General features: G+C 37.2%; 1 protein-coding gene and 1 non-coding gene across 2 annotated transcripts; both read right to left on the reverse strand.

The window, feature by feature from the left end:
* Window positions 1–745: 745 nt before the first annotated feature.
* On the reverse strand, window positions 746–23623 carry CLHC1 (clathrin heavy chain linker domain containing 1). Its single transcript, XM_016222167.2, has 12 exons — window positions 23581–23623; window positions 19882–20138; window positions 15946–16133; window positions 12548–12681; window positions 10841–11042; window positions 10620–10732; window positions 10135–10219; window positions 8450–8556; window positions 7230–7404; window positions 5659–5861; window positions 3369–3548; window positions 746–1905 (listed from the first exon to the last, which is right to left on the reverse strand). Exons 2-12 carry the CDS (start codon window positions 20056–20058, stop codon window positions 1709–1711), a joined length of 1761 nt encoding a protein of 586 aa, XP_016077653.2. The 5' UTR covers window positions 20059–20138; window positions 23581–23623; the 3' UTR covers window positions 746–1708.
* LOC148091635 (small nucleolar RNA SNORA20) lies at window positions 9826–9960 on the reverse strand. The gene has a single exon (XR_015715573.1). It is a non-coding gene; the product is annotated as a small nucleolar RNA SNORA20 (small nucleolar RNA).
* Window positions 23624–23713: the final 90 nt, after the last annotated feature.

Here is a 23713-nt window from a genome sequence, read left to right on the forward strand (position 1 = left end):
AATCTTATCTCCCCACTTTGAATCAAGGATTGAACACCGTGTAAGCAGAATAACCAGGTACGCTCTTCAGTCTGTTTTGAAACCATCTCAATGATTTTGAGAAAACAATTCCCCACAATCTCGCAGTAAATTGATCAGCCTGGAACATTTTTTGTGTATACATCTCTTACTTTTCTGAAGAATAGACTGAGCAGGTCAACATTTTTCAAAGCTAAAATTCTGGTATAAGCAACAGCTCTGCAGCCAGCTTGTGCTTCAACCCGGAACAGCACACACAGAAAAGCCAGCCAAGCGACAGGCCTGCTCAGGCACATGACAGTGTGGCATCGTGCAGGACGGGCAGGATCCTACTACAATACGGCCTTTGAAATGTCTTGAAAAGAAACCCTATGTCTAGAAAACAAAGCCTTCATCTCCGGGCCCCCTTTCGCCCCACCCTCACTCCTGCTTCAACTGAAAAGCTCCAAGAGAAAAAGTGCTAGAATTTTAAAATATTTTATGTAGAGCAACTTTTTTTCTTTAAAGGGCCATCCTTCTAAGAACAGAAATCCCCCAAAAATGGTCCTCAAGGAGTATTCTGGGAAGATGCAGGAGTAGAACTTCAGCAATTGCACCAGCAGGTTCAGTCTGGCAGAACTATTCTGGAAGCCTGGAGTCTACGGAAGGCTTGGAACTTCCAGGGGAGGCTCAGTGGTAAATTGCGGTTAACTTCAGGAGGTGCGACTGCCCATATTTTACAAAGAGTAAAAGGTAGGACCAGAACTGGAATACAAGATTCTCTGATTCCAAGTTAGTATTTTTAAACTATAAAGTAAAAAAAAAAACACATTCAATTTAAATTCAGGAAAGGAAAACGTATGCTTCTTACTCTTATTCTATCTCACAGCAGCTCATTTTTACCGTTCCATGATCAAGGCTGACGTTCAGCTGGGCTCTGCTGTGGCATCAGGGCTGAAAGCTGTTCTGATTAGTCGGGTATCTGTTCTGTTTGATCGGTGCCTGTGTCATACTGACCACTAAATACTTTGAATATCACACCTGCCCATGACACAGAATTCTTGAGTTTTTAATTGCTTATTTAGATACTTGAAATCATCCAAAACCACTTCTTATGACTTATTTTCTGTGCTTACAGGTATCCCAGGTCTACTTCTTTGCAAAATTTGGCTGGTCCCCTCTGTAAGTTAGAACATGTTAAGATTACCAATTTTCATAGAAGCCTAACATTCCCATTTATATATACCAAAGTATGGGGCACATCTTTAAATCAGTAGTACCAGTGAATCCAACATTGAAATGACATCTTGTCTTTCTTGCTTAAAGTCAGGTTCGTGGCATTTGATACTTGGGAAATCAGTCTAACGGGCAGGATACAATCACACCTTCCTCAGTTCTTGCTATCACATTAGATTACCAGAAAGGAGCATACCTACACATTAGCTTACACCCTTAGCCAGAAATATCTAAACTGAGTTTTATACAAAGTTATATTCATGGATTTTATCAAGATTCAAGAAATGACCATATAGAAAGAAAAGCAACAATGTAAATGTTTCAAAAACAAACCTAAATGTCATCATACCAAAGAAGCATGATTTATTTCTGAGAGCTTCATACTCTAGATTTTTTGTTAGTTATTTCAAAATCAGTTTGCCCAACCAATATAGAAAATGTTGTAGAAGCTCCCTCAGCTGGTTAAGATACAGAACTACCAAAAAACATGTTGCATTAAGTTGACTGTATCATCCTCTTCAGAAATTTCTGTAACTCCAGCCTGAGATCGAAGAATGGACATGATGTCATCACACAATCTTTCAAAGCCATTCTGTGAACATATATTTGCCATTTCTTGCCACTTTTCTAGGCAGCAAAATGGATCATTTATCATAAGATATTCTATGGCATCTAAGGGAAAAAATACAATATTATAATATAAGTATGGCATTTATTCTTACTTGATAACCCACACTCAGCAACTGCTCACGATAGAAAGGGCTGCAGTTCCGACTCAGCGGCTGTGCCTCCGGTGCCTGAGCCCTGGAGGCTGAATGTGGAGCTTAGCCCAGCTCCGGAGCTCCCTTCTCCGGCTCCGGCTCCGTGAGCCTCTTCAGGCCTCGCCGTGGTCGGTCAGCAGGTGCTCAAGGTGAGCAGGGAGAGAGCTCGGAGGGGGAGCGCGGGCACCACCGGGAACTATCAAGTGACGGAGAGCTTACTGGTCTGCTTTCCATGACCCTTCAAACACTTCTGTAGATGCCCTAGTAGTGCTGACCCAAAGGCTGAAAGAGCTCCATCCTATGTCTAGATAGAAACCTCTTAATGATGGGGCTTCTATAACAAATATTTTTCTAAGGGAAATAATATTATTTACTTTTGAAAATCAATTTTAGTGACCCTCTTTGGAAGATACTTATTTATGGAACTCATTTCTTATCTATTACTTGCATTGCTTAACAATACGTAATGAAATGTTTTCATTCTAGAATATTGTAATTGTAATCACTATTATTTTGTTTCTACCATGATCATTATTTTTCCATCAAATAAAATATTTTAGTTAATATCTGTAATGATAATTTCAAAATTATCTTCCCCAATGTTTTCATGTAATTTACTATTCTTTCTTTAACCCCATATAATAATTTAAAATCAAGTTGTCTGCTCAAGTTCTTATATTAAAAGAGAGATTTTCAATGGGTGTGCTGCAAGAATTTTTAAAACATGCAATACCTGACTATTTAGTCAGGGGCACTGACCTGTCTTCCCTTAGATTGTCAAATTTAAAAATGACACCCAACATAACAGTAGCCATCTGGTGTGAATGAATCAAAATTATACACCCCCCCCTTTTTTTTCAGATCGGTAAAAAAATATATATTTTGGTGTACCGCAGAATTTTAGTAATTAGTTTATGTGTGCCACGAGATGAAAAAGGTTGAAAATCGCTGCATTAGAGAAAGGAGTGAGATATAATTATTTTTGATCCCACTACAGAATAGCTTCAAAAAATACCATATATTATTGTTATTTACATATATATTTAAGAATAAAAATATAAAGCTTATGTCTAAACACTTAAAATACATATTAAAATTACTAAATATACACATATGCTAAGATGTATAAAGTTTTTATAGTGTTAGCTATTATAATTATTATGATGTTCCCCTCAAGCTTCATAAAGATTCTTTCTTCAATCAAATCCCCTCAAAAAATATATACTGTTGCTAACAGACTATCATTGACACGGTGATCTTTATAAACTAAAGTTAACTGTTGCCAAGAAGGAACTCTTAGATTGAATTAACTCAAACATAATAATCTTGAACCTTTCCACTACTATTTCTTCCACAACATTTTACTCTACTTACCTTTCCCACCTTTATTTATTTCATGAAGTAGCTTAATGCCAACTTTTTTCATATCTACAGAGAATAGATGAAGTATAGCAAGACCAAAAGATAAAAGTGGTGGTTTCCCATTCCTTTCTTTAGTGAGACACTGAATTAATTCATAGTGGGGACATAACTTTATTAGCTGCATCAGGTCATCTGAAAGCAAAAATGGAAAACTGTGTCTCAACATCCTAATATGATACTAGAAACTGAAATCAGCTAATGTTTATACCTGCTAATCAACACTTCTTTTTCCAATCCTTCCAAAGCCCTCAATGGATAGGACTTACACTCACAAGACAAAATATCTTGCTCAGCATAGCAAAAAAACAAAGGAAAGTTACCTATAACAAAGAGCACCAGAAAAAAAGTTTATCAAAGAACCATCATGAAAAGAAATGTGGTACAATAAAAAGGATTAGATCGTCAATCAGGAAACCCGAATTCTCATCAGCGCTCCATCAGTGACTTAATATTTTGGATCTCAGTTTCTGCATCTTAAAAGTACTAGACTTGTTATCTTCAATTTCTAAGGTTCCACCTAATACTATGTTATGTTTGACTATATCTTGTTGCTCATATTTGGGATAACTTCTAGTGAATATAATGTCTTTCTTTCTGTGCCTGCACAGAAAAGGGGCCTCAGTAATTTTTTTCCTAAAAATATCAAATATTTAGAAACTCAAAAATGAAAACAATTTTAAAAACATATCTTTATTGATTTTAGAGAGAGAGATAGAAACATCAATGATGAGTCATTGATCGGCTGCAGCCTGCAACCCGGGCATGTGGGCATGTGCCCTGACCGGGAATTGAACCCCGATCACCTGGGTCCCAGGGTCAACGCTCAACCGCTGAGCCACGCCCGGCCAGGCTGAAGATTTTAAGAAGCCATTAGCTAGTTCAAGTAGATAGAGGTTGAGCCATATGAAGTTGCTTACATTTGACCATTTTTTACTCCAAAAAAAGCAATTTCATATGGTTTAATCTATTGGTTAAACATTGAGGTAATCTAAAGCTACTCTCATGATTTATACTCTTAAAATATAAACTTTGTGTTAACTTCCTTAATTTTTTTAAAGTAAAAGTATTCTTCTTGGGCTACAATGCAGATAATTTTCAGAATAATTTCTGAGAGCTTTCCAAGAACTATTAGAAACATAATTTGCACTCTGAAAGGCAATACAAAGTAATCTAGTGTTTATTAAATGCATACTGTACTGAGGCCTTACATTTAATATTCAGTATAAGTGAGATACTATTATTCTCATATTACAAGTGAGGAAACAGACTTAGAGAAGTTAATTTTCCCAGATTATACATATTGTATAAAGTAGAACAGTTCGTCTGATATCCAGAGTATATGACCTTCCAATCTACAGTGCTGTTCCTTCAAAACAATAACTACATGTGTGTGTGCATTGAATGTGTGTACATAGAAATATGCATGCATGCACATACACATATACAGAGAAATGGCAAAAGAGGAAGGAATAGCAGAAAATAATTCAATATTGATGCACTCAAACAACTGCAACCTCTGTGTTTCAAATTTTGAAATGAATTTTATTTCACCAATTCTTCATTTCTAATGCTTATATCATAAGTCAGAACATTATATATGACAAATAAGTTCAGTATTTTTAAAGTTCAGTATTTTAAGTTGCATGACACAACATATCTGCAAATTTTTTTTTTTTAATTTTATTATTGTTTAAAATATTACAGATGTCCCTTTTTCTCCCCAATGACCCGTTCCACCCCGTTCCTTCCCCCTCCCCAGTCCCTCTCCCCACCATTGTCCGTGTCCTTGGGTTGTGTATATATGCATATAAATTCTTTGGTTACTCTCTCCCCCTCCACCCACCCGCCCTCCTCCATCCCTCTGACATTCATCAGTCTCATCTATGCTTCCACATCATTGAATCTATTCTGCTCATCAGTTTATTAAGTTCTTTAGATTCCACGTATAAGCGAGATCATGTGATATTTGTTGCAAAATTTATCTTTAAAACTGTGTGTTTCAGGACCATCCAGTTTATTAAATGTTTATATACTGAGAAAATACATAATGTATTTGAATGTCAAGCATGAAAGTCAATCTGCTTCAGCTTAACTGTTTTACTAAAATTACAAAAGAAATCTATTAGTATATGTAAAATGGACTTTATAATGTAAAGCCAAACTATTGCCTACTAACATGGGTGATCTTATAATTAAAGTCCAGAATTCAAGTGTATACAAATAAGTAGGCTTTGTTACTCACCAGAAGCAAAGTCCTTGAATTGTTGTATATATTCCATGGCCTCATGAATCTGACCCTGTTTACACAGGCAAAGAACAACTTTGTTGTGCAGGCTACATTCATTATAGATAATCTGAGCTAAAGCCAGGCACTTGGCCTTGTTATGAGTATCCTGCTCCCCATAATCACAAATCACATCCCCAGCCTCCTCAGAAAATGTGAGCCTAGAGCAAGGAGATCAATAAGGTACACATTAGAGAGTTCTTAATGAGATGATGAAGTATTTCAAAGTTCAGCACAGTGGAACTGGATTTTCTATGGTCTGTAAGAATTCCAAGTTAGTAGGCAATTAATGTAGGAGAAATTAAACACATCTAAAATTTAACAGCAAGAACAACAAAAATAATCAGCAAGCATTCCTTTGAGGGAAGACATTTTGCCAAAACGGAGCTAAATCATTAAGAAATCTACAAACACTGGGTGGAGGTGGGCAAAGTGGGGTGGGAAATGGGTGACATCTGTAATAGTGTCAACAATGTAAAAAAAATCTACAATGTTAAAACTATCCCGAAAAGATTGGTGAGAGCTGTGGAAGTAGTAGCAGCCAGTCAGTGGTATTTGGCATGGGTTCTGGGCCACCTATTCATGAAGCTTACTGTGTGCTCTGGACCTGCTTGAACATGACCTTGGTTGTATCTGATTTTGGATGGGCTCCTCTGAGCCCACCTGATCTTATGACTTGGTGAGTCTGTCAGAATACAGTTCATGATGAGCAGTTCTTGTTGCACAGTCATTGATGTTCCATGGATAAACACTCCAACTTTAGCAGGACCCAGTAGTTGCTTTTCAAATGGTATATAGTTGTCTGTTACACACAGCAGATGATCTACTGGGATATCTCTGAGTAGTCCCATGCCAGCTCAAAATTACTAGTGGGTAAATCAATACCCATAGTTTGATAAAGGCATGGTAACCACAGTCAACCTACCAGACAAACCATCAAGATCAACAGAAGTATAAGAGTGAAAAGAATCTAAAATGGATAATAGAGGAGAAAGATGATGAATACTAATTCATACTGATAAATCTCAAGATAATTATAAGTACAAGAAGCCAGACCAAGAAGAAAAACAATACATAATGTATGATTTTGTTTATATAAAATTCTAGAAAATGCAAACTAATCTATAGTGACAGAAAGCAGATCAGTGGTTACCTGGAGACAGGGAGGGATATGGAATGAGGGGATGGAAGGAAGGAGGGGGCATTATAAAGGGACATAAGGAACATTTGAAGGTCATAGATATGTTTATTATCTTGATTCTGATAATTTCATGGGCGTATATATATGTCAAAACTTTTCAAATTGTACACTTTAAACATGTGCAGTTTATTATGTGTCAATTATATCTCCATAATGCTGTTTTTAAAAAACTCATCAAATTGTATACTTTAAACATGTATAGGTTATTGTATGTAAATTAAATCTCAATAAAATTGTAAAAAACAAATTATAGTTTAGAGAAAACTATTAAATTTTTGAGAACAACCAACATTAACCAAATATCAAAATTAAGTTTAATTTTGCTCACCTTTCCTGAGTGACCCAATTAATAACTAAATCTAAACGCTTTTCAGATAATCCACATTTGATTCCTTCCAGGGTTAGTTCTGCATTAATAGGCCGTCGATAGGCTTGGCTTGTCCTAAAGATAGCCTCAAAAAATAAGAGTAATGGATAAGGCTTTCCTCTAATTTTTCCAGCAGCTACAGAGAGAAGAACAGTTTTTAAGTTAAATATTTTAATTTAATAGTCCGCTTTTTCTTACTTCATATTATTTTCATTTCTTTGTGTTTTCTAAAAAATTTTAATCTGATGGTTATGGATTAAACCTTATATTTTGGATCATGACTAACCCTTACATGCTATGTGAAAACCAAGGCAGAAATTGGAGTGATGTGTCTATAAACCAAGGAATGCCAAACATTGTTGACAGCCACCTAGAAGCATGGACTGGAATCTCCCTCAGAGCCTCCAGAAGGAGCCTGAAAAAGCTGAAAGGATATACCACCAGCATATCTGCACTATAAGAAATGTTAAAGGTAGTCTCTCGAGCACTGAGCCATGCCTGCCTGGGCCTCAAACTGTGTACTTTAAACAGGTATTACAGAAACCCATACCTGAAACCTATATGTTCATATTATCCATTGTCACACCAATAAATTTAATAAAAATTTAAAAAATAAATAAATAGGTATTATTTGTTATATATATATCAACTTACAACAACAAAGCTGTTTTTATTTATTTATTTATTTATTTTATTTTTTAAATATATCTTTATTGATTTCAGAGAGAGGAAAGGAGAGGGAGAGAGATAGATAGAAACATCAATGATGAGAGAGTCATTGATCGAGCCCGCAACCCAGGCACGTGCCCTGACTGGGAATCGAACCCCGATCGCCTGGATCCTAGGTCGATGCTCAACCGCTGAGCCACGCCCGGCCGGGCAACAAAGCTGTTTTTAAAAGTGTAACAAATTTGACAGAACATTTACATTTATTAAATCTTAATAGTGAGTACATGACTGTTATGTTTCTCCATACTTTTCTGTATACTTGACATATTTCATAATTTAATTTATAAAACCTAATCAAACCTTTTAATGTCACATCTAAGGAAACTGAGTAAATGGTAGAGATAAGACTGGAACCTAGATCTTTAGTGTCCCAGTTCAGTACTCCTTCCATCCTATCAGGGGGGGAAAGCATAATCCGCATACATATATCAGGTTCAGAGAGAAATGCTTACCCTTAAATTTATTCACTGTCCCCATGTTTTCAAGAATTCTTCTAGGACTGTTCGCTGCAAAACAAGCTGCCTTCTCATATTCACCAAGTAAGATTAATTCGTTGAACCTACAGCCATTGCATTTCATTACACACACAAAAAAGAAAACTGATTAGAAATGTCTAATACAGACTGAACATAGTGGCACAGTAGTATAGAAAAGCAATTCTAATCAGTTTTAACTTAGATTCATTCACTCTGTAAGATGTCCTTTCACTTCTTTCCCTAATATTGTCATTTTTATAGCCTCAGAATAAAACTCTCATCTGCCTGCTGACTTTGAACCTGATCTTATACTTTATTCATATAGTATTTACAGCAAGCCACAGAAAATGGACAGAACTTGAGGTGAATTTACAAGAGCTCAGATTTTTTTCTCTCATGTCCTCTCCAGACAAAAGGGGGTATCAGGGGAAAGAAGGGCAACCTGCTCAGAGGCTCACCTACAGGAAATATGAAACACAAAGGCTGCCAAGTGGAAGACCAAGAGGTGTCCTTGGCATTCAGAGGCCTACGTCGCTCTGCCAGGCATCAGACTCCCAGTTACACTGAGACTAACACAAGAAGAAAAGGTAACAGTTCAAAGAGCTCAAGCCTCTACTCCTCTCCCTAGGGCAGAATGTCTTCACATCAGCCCTAACCTCACAATTAATAAAACTATGGCAAATGCGATTTACAGTGTTGCAAATGAATGTAGAACCCCAGAGAGAAAAATACCAAAGCAAAATAGCATTAAGCAAAACACATAAAACTTTTAACCTCGGCAAGGGTTTTTCCTCTCATACCTAAAGCTGGTAGACTTAGAGAAGCAGACAGCGTAAGGAAATAACATGGGCTTTGGTACCTCCCCATATAATCTTCACTCCTTATTTGTATCATATTAACATGCAAATTAGCAATTGAAAACTGTTTAACATGTAAGATTAGGAATATCACATATGTTCATTACATATTGACCTTATACCTATGAATTAACCTCTTAAAGAATAAAATCTTAAATTTCTTTAAGCCTCTATTATACACTATATATAATAACAAGTATGGGATAAAAATATGCCTTATTCATATGTCATAAGATGAAAATAATGAGAAAAAAAGACTGAATTAGTTAGGATAATCTGACACAAGACATTCTCAAAAACATTTTGTAACATCAAAGTGATGGTGAGGGAATGCAAGAAAAATGTAAATAAAACTTAAATCAACACTACAATCCACATATATCCTCTGAAATGTTTCCTAGACTACCAATCTAGTATTTTTTCACAAAAAATCTATTTTTAAAAATTCTAGCTTATTTTCTAATGTGTCTACTAGAGTAAAAAATCATTTTTTTGCAATGCCTAGACCATGAATGCAGAAGAGATGAAACGGTTATTCCATCTCAATTTACAATGGTCCAATGCTATTCTATCCCATGCGTACAACTGCTCGTATCATTGAAAAGACTATAGCAGCAAATAAACAGGAAGTACTGGAGTAAAAATTTAAAGATACAAAAGCTAAAGACTGTAGCTCATCAAGATGCTAAATAAATGCTAAACATTTAATAAATATTAAATACATATTTAATGTGTATTTAAATACACATTAAATGAATGCAATATTATTTTAACAAGGAAAATCCAAGCTTTTAAAATATTTGCCTTTCAATGTAGTAAAGCAAAAGTTCAGCTTCTTTTGCCTTGCCTGGATCATAGTCACACAGTTCTTCATCAAGGTCTTGGTCACCTACAAATATTGAAAGACCCCCCCCAGATGATATTTAAGGTTATAAATCAATAGAAAATAAGCATATAGATGTTTAATACCAAGGGCTTAATGCTATGGTTTCTAACAGCACCAACCTCTTCTAAGCTAAGTGGCCTCCCTTTCCCTTACTTCCTTATTTTAAGGTACATTTTCAGGTATTATCTCTTTGGCTCACCAAGTCTATTCTTTACCAATTCTCTGTCAGCTGCTGAAGGAAGAAGCCCACAGGATAACAGAGAACTAACAGAAATAAGTACATTTTTGCTTTCCTTAACTCAGCCTAGGAAAATTCCCACTCTTTAGCTTTCGGGGGGGGAGGGGGCAGGGAGAAAAGTAATGTTTCCATTATTTGTGTTAATTAAATATATACATAAACTACCTTGTAAATCTTTAGTTTTCTCAGTTTGTTTCACAAAGTCTTGAAATGAGCTGCTCTTATCAGATTTTACCCATGAATTAAGTGCACATGAAATAATCTGCAGTCTTTGATGGCTATAAAGAAAAAACATCAACAACATACTAAACCTAAAATCAAATAGTGGAATATTAGACTAAACACAAATAAAAGCTTCAGACTTTAAAAACAATCAACTTGCATACCGAAACTGTAATTCTTTGTTCAGATTTTCAGCTACATTTAATCGTTTTAATATCACAATCATTTCCTCCTCTAAATCTGCCTTCCTCTGAACTGGCATGTATTTTTTTGACATTAATTGCTTAATTTCTGCATATTTATCTTCAAGATGGTTCAGGTATTTATTGAGAGCATCTAAGCTGAAGGATTCTTCAAGAGTCAGGCCTACAGGGAGAGGGGAAAAATCAGACAAGCCAAGTCATGTGTGGGGCTCTTGAGCCAGAAGGCAAGAGAGCTCCCATCAAAAAACAGGGTAGCATGACCTTGTCTTACTGAACATAAACAGAATTAGCATACAATTTTAAATGGCTAGCAATTTTTAAACATACCAACAAAGATTCAAGGAAGGCTGATTGTCCAAACCTTAGCATCTCAAGAAAGAAAATTTTAATAACTTCATCACCACATCTTGCAAACCCCTAAATATCACTGTTACTCAATAACACTAAGAGCTTCTGCCTAACAACTCACGATTTCTGTCCAGTGATTTCTCTCTAACCAAATTTTCCATTAAACTACTACAGCTAACCCCAGGATTATGTTTATTCTCGCCAGTGCAAAACTTGTAAATGGCAGTCATCCTCCAGTCCTCTCTCCCTCTCCCTTCCTCTCCCTGAAATCAATAAAGCTATATTTAATAAATAAATAAATAAATAAATAAATAAATAAATAAATAAATAAATAAATAAAGGCATACCTCAAAATTCTCCTCCAGAAGCCCCTTGGATTAATCCTACTCGATTTTAATCATCCCCTCACCCTGAATCCTCCCAGCATTAATCGATTTGCCAGTTACCCTGTACTTACTCATACGTGCCTTACCCATTCTGTTATTCATAGTTTTACATCTGAAAGGGAATCCAGCCTCTGCCTCTGCCAAACACAGCTGAAATCTTCTGGCGAGGAGTAGCTCATTATTTCAAGACATGCCTTCTTCCACTGAACCCAAATCTGACTTTCTAAAATTTCCACCTATTGATTCTGCTTCTGGGTAAACACTAGTTGAAATCTATAAAAAAGTTCTGAATAGTTGTCTATTCTCAAAGGCTTTCTTGTTTCCAGGATGAGTATTTATAATTCATCTACCTATTCATCATACAAACCTCTCAACTTCCTGGATAAATTCCAGGATTCACTACAATTTCTCAAAACATGGCTTAGCTGAAGATGAGGAACCAGTGAATGCTGACATCGACATGAAGCAACAACATTCACCAGGACCTAATAATAGGTGTGTTATTCCATGGGTTCTCAAACTCTCGAGTACGTCAGAATAACCTGGAGAACTTGTTAAACACCAACTGTTGGGCTCCACCCCCACCCCACCCCTCTCTCCTCCCTGGGGTTTTGACACAGCAAGTCTGCAGTGGGGTCAAAGAATTAGCATTTCTAACAGGTTCCCACTTAATGTTGATGTTGACCAGGAACCACACTTTAAGAGCCATTATACTTTATATAATCCAGTCAGACTGGAATGTTTCTCATCTTTTAGGGTTTTCTCATTCCCTTGTTTCTGCCTAGAGTCCTGGCTAAAGTTGTTTGTAAAGTATGGATAAAATCCTGGTATACTTGGAAGATATACACAGAGCACATATCTATTAATTTGTGTAAAGGGTAATAATTGGGAACAGTTAGAATTTCTTTCAAATATTTTATACAAAATACAGTACCTGAAATAGGTTTTGAAGGATCTTTGGAGAAAGGAAAATGTTTTACTTCTTTCACGGCATACTTTGCCCTAAGTTGTTTCATTTTGTCTATTTGCAATTGAATCTTTGAGGAATTCTTTTCAATAATCTTCAATCTGAAAAACAGAAGGGTTTTCTTGTGTTTCTTTCAACAAACTTAATTATTTAATCATAAGATTTATAATAAAACAGGTTATATCATTACTTTATTTTGGCTAATTGTCATTTTGAACCATATCAGTGGAAGTTTACAAAGCAGTGCCCCACATAAAGTTTACCAACCTCACAAATGAGGAACAATTTTCTTTCAGCACATCAATAAAATACTATGATCCATAACCTTATTGGAAATGTTTAAGTGTTAAACATAAAAATTTGGCCACAAAGTACTGTCTATTCCCCTTAGTTGAAAATTACCTTTGCTATCTAAAAATTATTTTTGTAATTGTATTAGTTTCTTAGGGCTGCCATAGCAAGTTACCACAAACTTGTTAGCTTAAAACAACAGATATTTATTCTCTTTCAGTTCTGGAAGACAGCGAAAGCAGTATCACTGGGTCGAAACCAGAGAGCTCGAAGGACCAGGCTTCCTCTAGACCGGCCAGGGGAGAACCCACTCCTGGCCTTTCCCGGCTGTTGGGGCTGCTGGCCTTCTGTGGCTGCACCACTTCACTCTCTGCCTTCCCGGTAGCATTCCCTTCTCCCCTCAGCGTCAACACACTCTCTGCCTCTCACTTATAAGGAGACTTATGACACTTCTGAGAGCCCCCCTGGATAATCTGAGATAATCTCCCTATCTCAAGATCTTTAATGTAATCACAACTGCAAAGGCCCTTTTCCCAAATAACGTAACATTTCCAGGTTCCCAGGATCAGGACCTGCTATCTTTAGGAGCCATTATTCAGCCTACTGTAGTAATTTTGATGCTAAAGCCAGAGGAATGAAAGCACTTCTTTGAGATAAAACTTGGCCCAGCCAGTGTTGCTCAGTGGTTGAGCACAGACCCATGCACCAAGAGCTCACAGTTCGATTCCTGGTCAGGGTACATGGGGCTCGATCCCCAGGAAGCAGCCCATAGGTGTTTCCATCTCTCTCTCTTCCTCTCCCTTCATCTGTCTCTAACATATATATATTTTTTAAACTAAAAAAAAAAAAAATACAACAAAAACTGAGTTCCTCCTGCAAAGAGGATCTTAAAGACCAAGAAGCGGATATAAACTTTTAAGTGTTATCTGAAGTTTACTTCCTAGCTTATCACTGATATGTGGCCCAGGAAGAAAATAACAGATTAAAATAAATTAGATACATAAATGTCACAGGGTTTTGGCAAATTAAAAACAAGTTTGTCAGTAGATAACTGTTGCCTGCATCTGGTTATTAGAAAGTTCTTGGTAACTACAGCTTGCAGTATTTATGAAAGAGGGACTGTGGAAATAAAATTTCTTTTGGCTTGCATCCAAATAAACTCATGCTTGTGAAAGAAAGTAATGTTAAAAGGGAACAGACTTTCTGCCCTGGCTAGTGTGGCTCAGTTGGTTGGAGCGACATCCAGAAGGTGGCGGGTTCGATTCTCCATCAGGGCACATACCCAGGTTGCGGGTTTGATTAGGGTGTGTTTGGGAGGAAACTGGTGGATGTTTCTCTCTTTCTTTCTCCCTCTCTTCCTCTCTGGGATTAAAAATATATATATTTTTAAAGGAAATAGGTTTTCAAAAGAATTGAAACCAGGGACCCAAAGAGAATGAATGTTCATAGTGATATTATTCACAGCACCAAGGTGGAAACAACCCAAGTACTCATCAACCAATAAGGAAACAAAATATGGTATATACATACAATGGAATATTGTTCAGCCAAAAAAAGGAATGAAGTACCAATATGTGTTATAACATGGTGAAAAGTATCTAATCGTTGCCCCTTTCTGTAGTTACTTTCATAATCTCTTTGACAATTTCACTACAATAAATCTAGTTGAGTGTTATTTACTTGGAATTCTTTGGGCCTCTTACATCTGTGAATTGCTATCTTTCACCAGTTCCAGAAAATTCTCAGCCTTTATCCCTTCAAATATTGTCCGTGTCCCATATTATCTTGTCTTTTAGAGTTGTGATTAAACATAGTAATATGACTTTTTCATGTCTTTCTTTCTAATAGCTTTATTCAGATATAGTTCATATACCTTAACCTAAACTCCTGTAAGGTATACAATTCGGTGAATTTTAGTACATTCAGAGTTGTGCAACCACTACCATTTCTAGTTCCAGAACAGTTCATCACCCCCAAAATAAGCCCTGTTCCCATTAGCAGTCTGCTGAGCAGAAGGTAATTTCTCATGCAGTCCCCAAGGCTGGGACAGTTTACCCTTGGTTCATGCTATAAGGGTGTAGCCCTTTATCATCCCAGCTTTATACAGGGAGGATTTCCCAGAAGACAAAACCCCTTGGGCAGCAGGTCCTGGGCTCTGTCTTTTGTCCCCATGTCACACTGAAATCTGAAGCTTATGATTACTAATTTTAATAAACGCTCTCAGGGCCATAGAAGCTTTAGTGCTCCTCGTATTTTCCGTCTTCTGTTAGGGTTTTGCCCTGATAATCTGTTACTATCTTGTCAGCTACCTGTTGCTTTTGGAAAGATCTTTAAAAAATATTTTATGGCCCGGCCGGGTGTGGCTCAGCGGTTGAGCATCAACCTAGGATCCAGGCAATAGGGGGTTCGATTCCCTGTCGGGGCACATGCCCGGGTTGTGGGCTCAATCAATGACTCTCTCATCACTGATGTTTCTGTCTCTCTCTCTCCCTCTCCTTTCCTCTCTCTGAAATCAATAAAGATATACTTAAAAAATAAAAAATATTTTATGTAGCACTTTCCCCGGTAGGAAGATCCAACATCTAGCCAGCCATGTTACCAGGTCAAGCTTCTCATCATTTTCCAAGCTGACTGGAAGTTATCTATAGAAACAATGTGCCCATCATTTACCAAATGGAAGGAACACTGGGAATATGAGGCTTCTCAACAAGAGTGCGCATTTTATTCTCTCCCAGCAGGTGACTCGCATTGTGCATCATAGAATTAGTGCTCTGCCCCAGAGGGTAATTATGAAGTTGCACTATCAAATCTTCCACGCAAGAAATTACCTGGAGCAAGACCTGCGACCCTCATTTTGTGATACTACAATGTGCCTCCAATTATCCTAAGACATATAAAATTCTCAAACAGAATTTTAAGTAAAAAATATAGTAATTTCAAGTTGATAGGAAGGGTAACATGAAAACATGGCTTTAAAATAAAATTGTAGTTCAAAAAGACAGAGAGCCACTGGTTATAGTTACACTAGCTAATACTGCGACCATCACCTATTAAGTTATTACTAATACACTTACTTTGCTTCCAGTTGGATTATTCTTGTCCTGTGATACACCAACGTTGTGGGCTCTGCTGCCAAAACTTTAAGTTTTCCATGAAGAAAAAATGCAGTTCTTTGGTCTTTCTTTATTTTCTCAATAACGGCATCGTATTCTTTTTTGATTGAAGAAAGGATGGATTTGTACGCAGTGACATATTCTATTACCTGAAATATGATTTTTCTGCCTATGGTTCTGAATTTTTTTCCAGAACACTATGGATCAAAAGCCTTTCAAATAAAATCATAGATTATTTTTTAAATAAAACATGATGAGCAATTAGAAGTCTAAAATTTTACAAATTTGAGTTTGCACAAATATGACTGGGTATTAAAGACAATATTTTCTGAATATGTGCTCTTTGTAAATTACTAAAGTATTATGAACTTAAATATGAGAGGAAAAGATCATATTTTTCTCTACTTGGTATGAACACATACATTTTATATGAGTTAAAACCAATACCAGGTCTAATTATCCCAATTCTGGATTTTTAAATACAATTACAGATTGTGCCTTACCACCTCCAAACTTAGTCTCTAACTTCATTCAGACCTTAAAATCCCGGATTCCCTTCACCTCCATTTTCTAACCTATCAGCTCCGACTGGCTGATCAATACTCTCGGTTCTTAAACTGCATTTCTATTCCCAACATATAAAGTAAAACCGGAAGAAAACTCTCATCACTATACACGCAGGTTTCCAATGGTGTCTAAGTAGAGAATATCTTTGGAAGGATAATGGAAGAAAATAGCAGCAGCGATGCCTGCAGAGAAGGAAGGGAAAGGGGGTCTGATATCAGAACAGCCTGGCTTTCCTTTGTATACTCTTCCTGAATGGTTCTTTGTCTTTCTTTTGGTTAATCTTGTGTATGTGTTACCCATGCAAATATAAATAGCATTTAAAATAAGTTAAAAAACAAAAACGTTATGATCTGCAGTTTCCAAATTGTGCTCACAAGGATTTCAGAAGGGCCTGATGTGTTAAGAGAATAGATGCGATCAATCCATAATTTTCTCTGAAAGCTGTGATTATGCTTTCTACCCCTGCTACATCTCTAGTCTCTGGTATCCCCTACTAATTTTGTTAGCTAGACAATATCTAGAAAAATTATTCAGGAAGACATCTGGTCTCTCAAGAAATGGTGTAAAATTATTGATCAACGGCAAGTACCAGGAGAGGACATCTGAGTGGGAGATACTGGTTGTCTTTTTGACATGACCATACTGCCTATCGACCCAAATCAGGAGGACTGTCACCCAGGAACCCTTAATAAAACAGAAGCCATTATTCTGTGGTCTTTCCAATTAAACACCCCACGGTTCCTGGCCTTCCTCTACTCCACACACCTATGGGATATGCTACAACAATCCAAGACAACTTGGATACATTAATGGATAGAAAACAGACTTGTAGTGATACACTGATCAGCTCCCACATCTGTCTGCTAGAAGAAATAGATTTCAGAAGAACACTCATGGGAACCTTTGAGAATGCATAGAGAATGCATTGAAGTAAAGAAGACAGACTGGCAGGCTGCAGGCACAACAGTTTTACTTGACCCACAAAATATTTTTTAATTTAGGAAATTTCACTTGAAAACCGTATTTCCAGCTTCTCTTGAAAACTACAAAAATGTATCAACATGGAACCACCATTCCTTAACGGCAACAATCAGCTGGAGCTTTAGACTGAGTTGGTTCTTCATTTTACCACACATGATTCCTTATTCTCTTATAGCCACCCCACTTAACTCTTTTAAATCACCTTCCTCGCCTCTACAGGCATTCAAGTTTGAGACTCCTGTATTAAGGCTTCAATTAAACCCAAGAACACCAGAACTATACTTACCAGGTACCGGGCCTGAGGATGAAGAGGAATGGTGTCCATTCCACCTCAGCTCCTATACATGGATCTAGATTATTTGTACAACACACTACTAGAAACAGCCACTTTCTAGATTCCAGTTGCCTAAATAATTCACCCATTTCTATAGAAGCTCACTCTTTTGAGCTTTGGTCTTCTTTGCTTACTAAGTCCTTGGCTCTATAACCTACCCCCAACTCTATTTATGAGTCTCAGGTCCCGCTTGCTTTGATTCAGGCATGGTTATCCAGGTCAAATACTCTAATTTTAAATAGAATTTGGTATTTGTTCTCTGGTGTCAAGTACTTAGAGATGCAAGTTGATACTTTCATCTTCTGCCCAACTCGATCCTTCCAAGGGTGAGGGAAGATTAGAGAAGGCAGTCATTACTCATTTACTAACAATGCAGTGTGCTGGAACAGCGTGCAAATGGAAAGGCAGACTATCTTACCGAGAAGCTAGAAGAAAAGTTTCTGTAGGTACCAAAATATTTATATTTCAGATGCCCTCCTAGCCATGAAGAATAGGGTTCTTCATCAGGTACAAATGTACAACTTATAACTGTACAATGTACCAATAGTCCGGTAGGGAGAAAAGAACTATAGATGCAGACATTCGCCTTCATTTAATCCCATGTCTTTCCTCACTATAACTACACTAATTTAAAGCAGATGGTTCTTCATGTAAGAAAACTCTGACAAGTGTTGGCATTTGGGTGCGCAAAGATAAGGACGTCACAGTTATAACTTTCCTTTGCCAATGTCACAGTAGAATCTCAGCATGATTCTTGATATTTATGAAACCTATTCAAAATGCTACCTTTAAACACTCATCTAATATATTCCTTAATGACTAGAACACCAAAAGCAATATCATTAATCATAACAACATAAAATCAAGCTAATCTGCCAATGTACCATTCTAATGGATTTTCTAGATGACTTACAAGGAAGACAAGGTTGCTCCTCTATTTTATGCTCTTATGGATGTGCATTAATTTTAATTTCTCTGGTAGGTATATATCACTAACTACTTTCTGTTCACTTTTCCTTATAGGGAAGTACTATGTTTTATTTAAAGAATAAATAAGACTCATAGTATGTATAATATTTAATTATTACAGAAAAGACTGAGATCCTATTTTGCCTGTGCCCGTTTTACTCAGAGACCAATAGTTTACAGAAGTCTTAAAATAAGTAATTATTTCTTCTAAGTAAGGAAAAAACAATGCTGATTTCACTTATTATACTGTCAGGGCGCCTTCCAAGGAGGGGGGGCAGGATTATAAAAAGCAAGGTAAAAAATTTTAGATTAGTGGACAAACTGCAATTGTTCATAAAGAAAAACAGTTATTGCTAAAACCCTGCAAAGTGAATCAAATGTTATATAAGCCATAGCATTTTCTAATATCTCCATATTTCCAATGTTCAGTCTAGTCTAGACCTCTAATCTACAAGGGGTCTCAATTTAACATTCTAGATCAGCAATTTTCAACCAGTGTGCCACAAGAATTTTTAAAACATGCAATACCTGACTACTTAGTCAGGGGCACTGACCTCTTTTCCCTTAAAACAATGACAACACCCAACACAACAATAGCCATTAGGTGCGAATGAATCAAAATTATACCATTTTTTTTGTCACATGGGGAAAAATATATTTTTGGGTGTGCTAGATCAAATCTAGACCACAATTTTAATGACAACACAAAGAAACCCAAAACAACAAGATTCCTGCTTGCAGCCCAGTCGCTCACAAATCAGAAAACGCTTTCAGATGGAAGGTCAAAATGTTATTAGAGGGCACAGATATCAAAAACTGATAGCCTGCACTTAAGCTAAAACAGCTGAAACACTCATTAACTGTCTAGTAATAAATGCATCATTACATTTTCCCCGTTTACCCCTTTCTAACAAAATGTATGAACTTCTCAAAATTGACAGATGTAGTCAAACAAGCAGTGGTGTTACTAAGACAGGAATATTAGTTGTCAAGAAAGACCATTTCTTCCCCATGAAAACTCCATTGTCTTAAAAGCATTATGATACCTTGTCAAAAACGTTTCGGTATATGATGTAATATTCTTCAGCAGGTCCTTCCTCATTACAGCCCACTCTTTCTGTTTCTGTAATTATATATCTTTGCATACTTTCCAAAAATTCCTTGTCACTTCTACTGATGATAGGAGGGAGAACTGCATATGTATTTATTTCTTGAACCGACATGGCATAATCTGCACACTTATTCACCAGAGAAAAGTTAACTCTTGACTTATTTTTACAACAAAGCCAAAACTTTGACAGGCCTGAAAGAAAAAAGGACCACCCATTAATCTAAAGCTTAAAAGAAATTAAGTCAAATATTCATCTAAAACAAATGTAAAAAAATGTCCCATGGATCTCTAAGATAAATATTTCAGTTTATGAATTAAAAGGCCTAATCTAGTCTACTGTAATATGCTATCCCTCTGGGATAGAAACACAAAACACCAGTCAATATGGAGCTCTTTCCTTACTAACCAAGCATATATATCATATGAGTGGTGGTTTTTCAATACTCAACACTTTCTAACAGAGGTTTAGCATTTTATGTGTTTCATGTGGGAAAACTAGCTTGGAAACCTCCTGATGACACAAACAAGGTCAAATACTTTTCTACTCAAATGCCTCCCTGGCCAAGTTATAATCATCCAGCGCAAAATAGCTACAAACAATTCATCTGTTTATTTTTTAGAATAAAGTTTATTATAATTCTTACCTTTAATATGAATGTACTGACTGAAAAGTAATATCAGAGTTTTTTCTAAGACCCACCCATCAATGATGTCTGAATAGTTTTCAAGCAGCTACACTCCACTGCTCTCTTAGTAAAGAATCATTACCCAATTAGAGTGGACACAGAAGTTGGTCCCTGAGATCATGTGACATTAACATCAAACACAACCCATGGATTGCTTAAAAATGTCTGGCAAGGCAAAACATTTTAACTCCCCTCTCCCCCCATTACAGAAGTATATGATCATGGTATACATTTTGGAAAACATAAACCAAAGAAAATTAATGAGCCCCGCCGGAGTGGCTCAGTTGGTTGAGAGTCATCCTGCGCACTGAAAGGTTACCAGTTTGCACGTTCCATTCCCAGTCAGGGCACATACCCGGGTTGTGGTTTTAAGGCACCAGCCAATGTTTCTCTTTCACATTGATGTTTCTCTCTCTCTCTCTCTCTCCCTTCCTCTCTCTAAGCAAGTCCTCAGGTGTGGATTTTTTAAAAAAATTAATGGAAAACCCAAAATTATTCAGAACCCCACCACCCAAAGATATTGACTATTTAATATTTTGGTGTATTTCCTTCCAATTTCTAAAAATTGGAAGGAAATACACCAAAATATGAAATTATAATATTAAATATAAATTATATTAAATATAATTATAAAAATTAGGATCACTCTATATTCAGTTTTGTATCCTAATTTTTTCACTTAAAAGTTTAACAACTTTTCCACATGTTAAATAGTTTTCAAAAACATGACTTCTAATGACTGTATAGTATTTCATGGTATGATACACCATAATTTATTTAACCATTCTCCCAATGTGGGACATTTTCATTATTATAAGTAATGCTGTGATGAATAAAAGTCTAAATCAATTTTGCCGTATTTGGGCAATATATTTGATAACTAATTATCTGAAGTAACAGATATGGCCTATAAATAATGCCCATAGGCCATATATAGGAAGAGGGAGATAGCAAAATAACTTCAAAGTTTAAAAGACCTAATTTACCTTTATTTTGATGAACTAGATAATAAAAACATCAATTTATAAATGAACATAAAGTGGTTCCAACAAGGCAATAACCCATAAATGGATCAACAGTTTTTCTACATGAGAATTCAATTTCTTTATTCATTCAACCAGTATTTATTGAGTGTCTACTAAGTGCCAGGCATTGCTTTATAGCTAGAGATTGAGCAATAAATAATATAAAGTCCCTGGCTGCTTGGAGCTTACAATCTAGTAGGGGGGACGGACTATAAATAAATAATGTGATTTCAGATAATAAAAGATAAAAGTCAAAGGAGGAAGAAATGGTTGATCATTTAGGAGTGGGTGGTCACAAGTGAACACCAGTGCTTCCTATTATTACCCTTAGGATAAAATCCAAGTTCCTTTACTCAGCCTATGAACGCCCTATCAAATCTGGGACTCTTCTCTCTGACCAAATTTAGCCTTTTCATGGCCCTGTCCTCCTCATCACTCCACCCCAACTCCCATGAGCCTGCTCTCTTACCTGAAGGTCTTGCATAATTCTCCCCCAAGCCTGCATTCCCTCTCTCACCCCCCACCCCACTTCTCTGCTCCCCTCCCCCTCAAGGTAGGCAAGTACTGCCACTCTCATTCACTTGGCTTTTTCTGGTTTTCCAGATCTCAGCCTATGCAGCTCCAGGAAAGCTGCTCTGGGATTTCCTTAAACTCGGTCAAGCGCCACTGCTGTTATCCCAGGTTACTGTGCACTTCCTCTATCATGGTGTTATCGTTCCAGCCACTGTGTTACACACTTTGTTTATATTCTGTCTCTCACAGTAGGCTGTAAGTTTAACAAGATCAGGAACCAAAATGTTCTCATTCCCCATTATCCTTCCCCACCCATATGCATTTCAGTGCATGATACTGTTTCTAGCAGAGTAGATACCAAACAAGTATTTCCTTAATAATCAAGAATCAATGATCTGATCTGCTCAGAGGACATGACTTGTGGTGCCCTCAAACCAGAACACAGCTGAAGTGACCATGGCCTCGATGAAGAACTATGTGACTATGATCCAGGCAAGGCAATTAGCTCGATAGCATAAACCAAGTAACAGGTTGGGCAGATTAGGATATAAGGGAGGCAGAGGCTGAATATCATACTAAGGAATTTGGATTTTATCCTGAAGGTAAAGTAGAATAATGACATAATCTACTTTTTAGAATATTTTGGAAACAAAAGTGAAGGTGGGCTGGAAAAGGAGAAAAACTAGAGACAGGTGAGAAGTTAGATACTGAAAACTTCCAGAATAAAATTAAGGAAGGCCTGAATTTGGGGGTGGGGATTAGGAGGGGAAGCATAGAGATAGAAAGAGGTGGCCTTAGGAGGGTGCACTGGAGAGGGTTCCGTGGTCTGTGCGGTGGAGGAGCCACGGAAGGACAGACTCCCTCCTAACCGCCCGGCCTGGCCAGGAGAGCATCCTACACATACTCCAAAGTCTTCCTCCCAGGACCTTCGCCACCACTCGCAACGTACAAATTTGGAAATTCTACAACTAAATAACCATTCTGCAGATCTCTTTCCTGTATGGCTTCCTTTAAAAGTTTTAAAACCGGGCCTACGGTTTTCAACGTATTAAACTGTTTCACACGACACATCAGGCCCAGAACTTTCCTTACACAAGAAGAGACTTGGGGTGGAAGGCGCAGGGGCTACGGGGGGGGGGGGGGGGGGGGAGATGAACCCTAGGTTTTGAAGATATCACCTATTTTTCAGTTTGCCTGGAGTTGGCCACAGAATTCCCTTCTCTTGCAGGCCCAGGGAGCAGCCGGTGGTAGACGGCTGATCCTCAACCCCTAACCGTCTCCATAAGCTGGTGAATGATACTTTCGTTCCACTGCCCTTCCCAGCCTCTTACCCTTTCCTGCTAGTCATTTCCGACCCGTTTCCACCTTCCCCAAAAGCATTCCTCCGCTTCACCCTTCCCTCCTCCTCACCTCAATCCCTTTCTCCAAACCCCAACGCCAGTGCTTGGAGACAGTAACTAGGGAACCCGAGGATGTGGAACTGCATCTTGGGACAAGTAGTCCCAGCCCAAAGAAAGCAGTGGAAAACTACAATTCCCAGAAG

Source organism: Miniopterus natalensis, chromosome 13 (assembly GCF_054644295.1).
Source record: "Miniopterus natalensis isolate mMinNat1 chromosome 13, mMinNat1.hap1, whole genome shotgun sequence".
Classification (NCBI taxonomy): Eukaryota; Metazoa; Chordata; class Mammalia; order Chiroptera; family Miniopteridae; genus Miniopterus; species Miniopterus natalensis.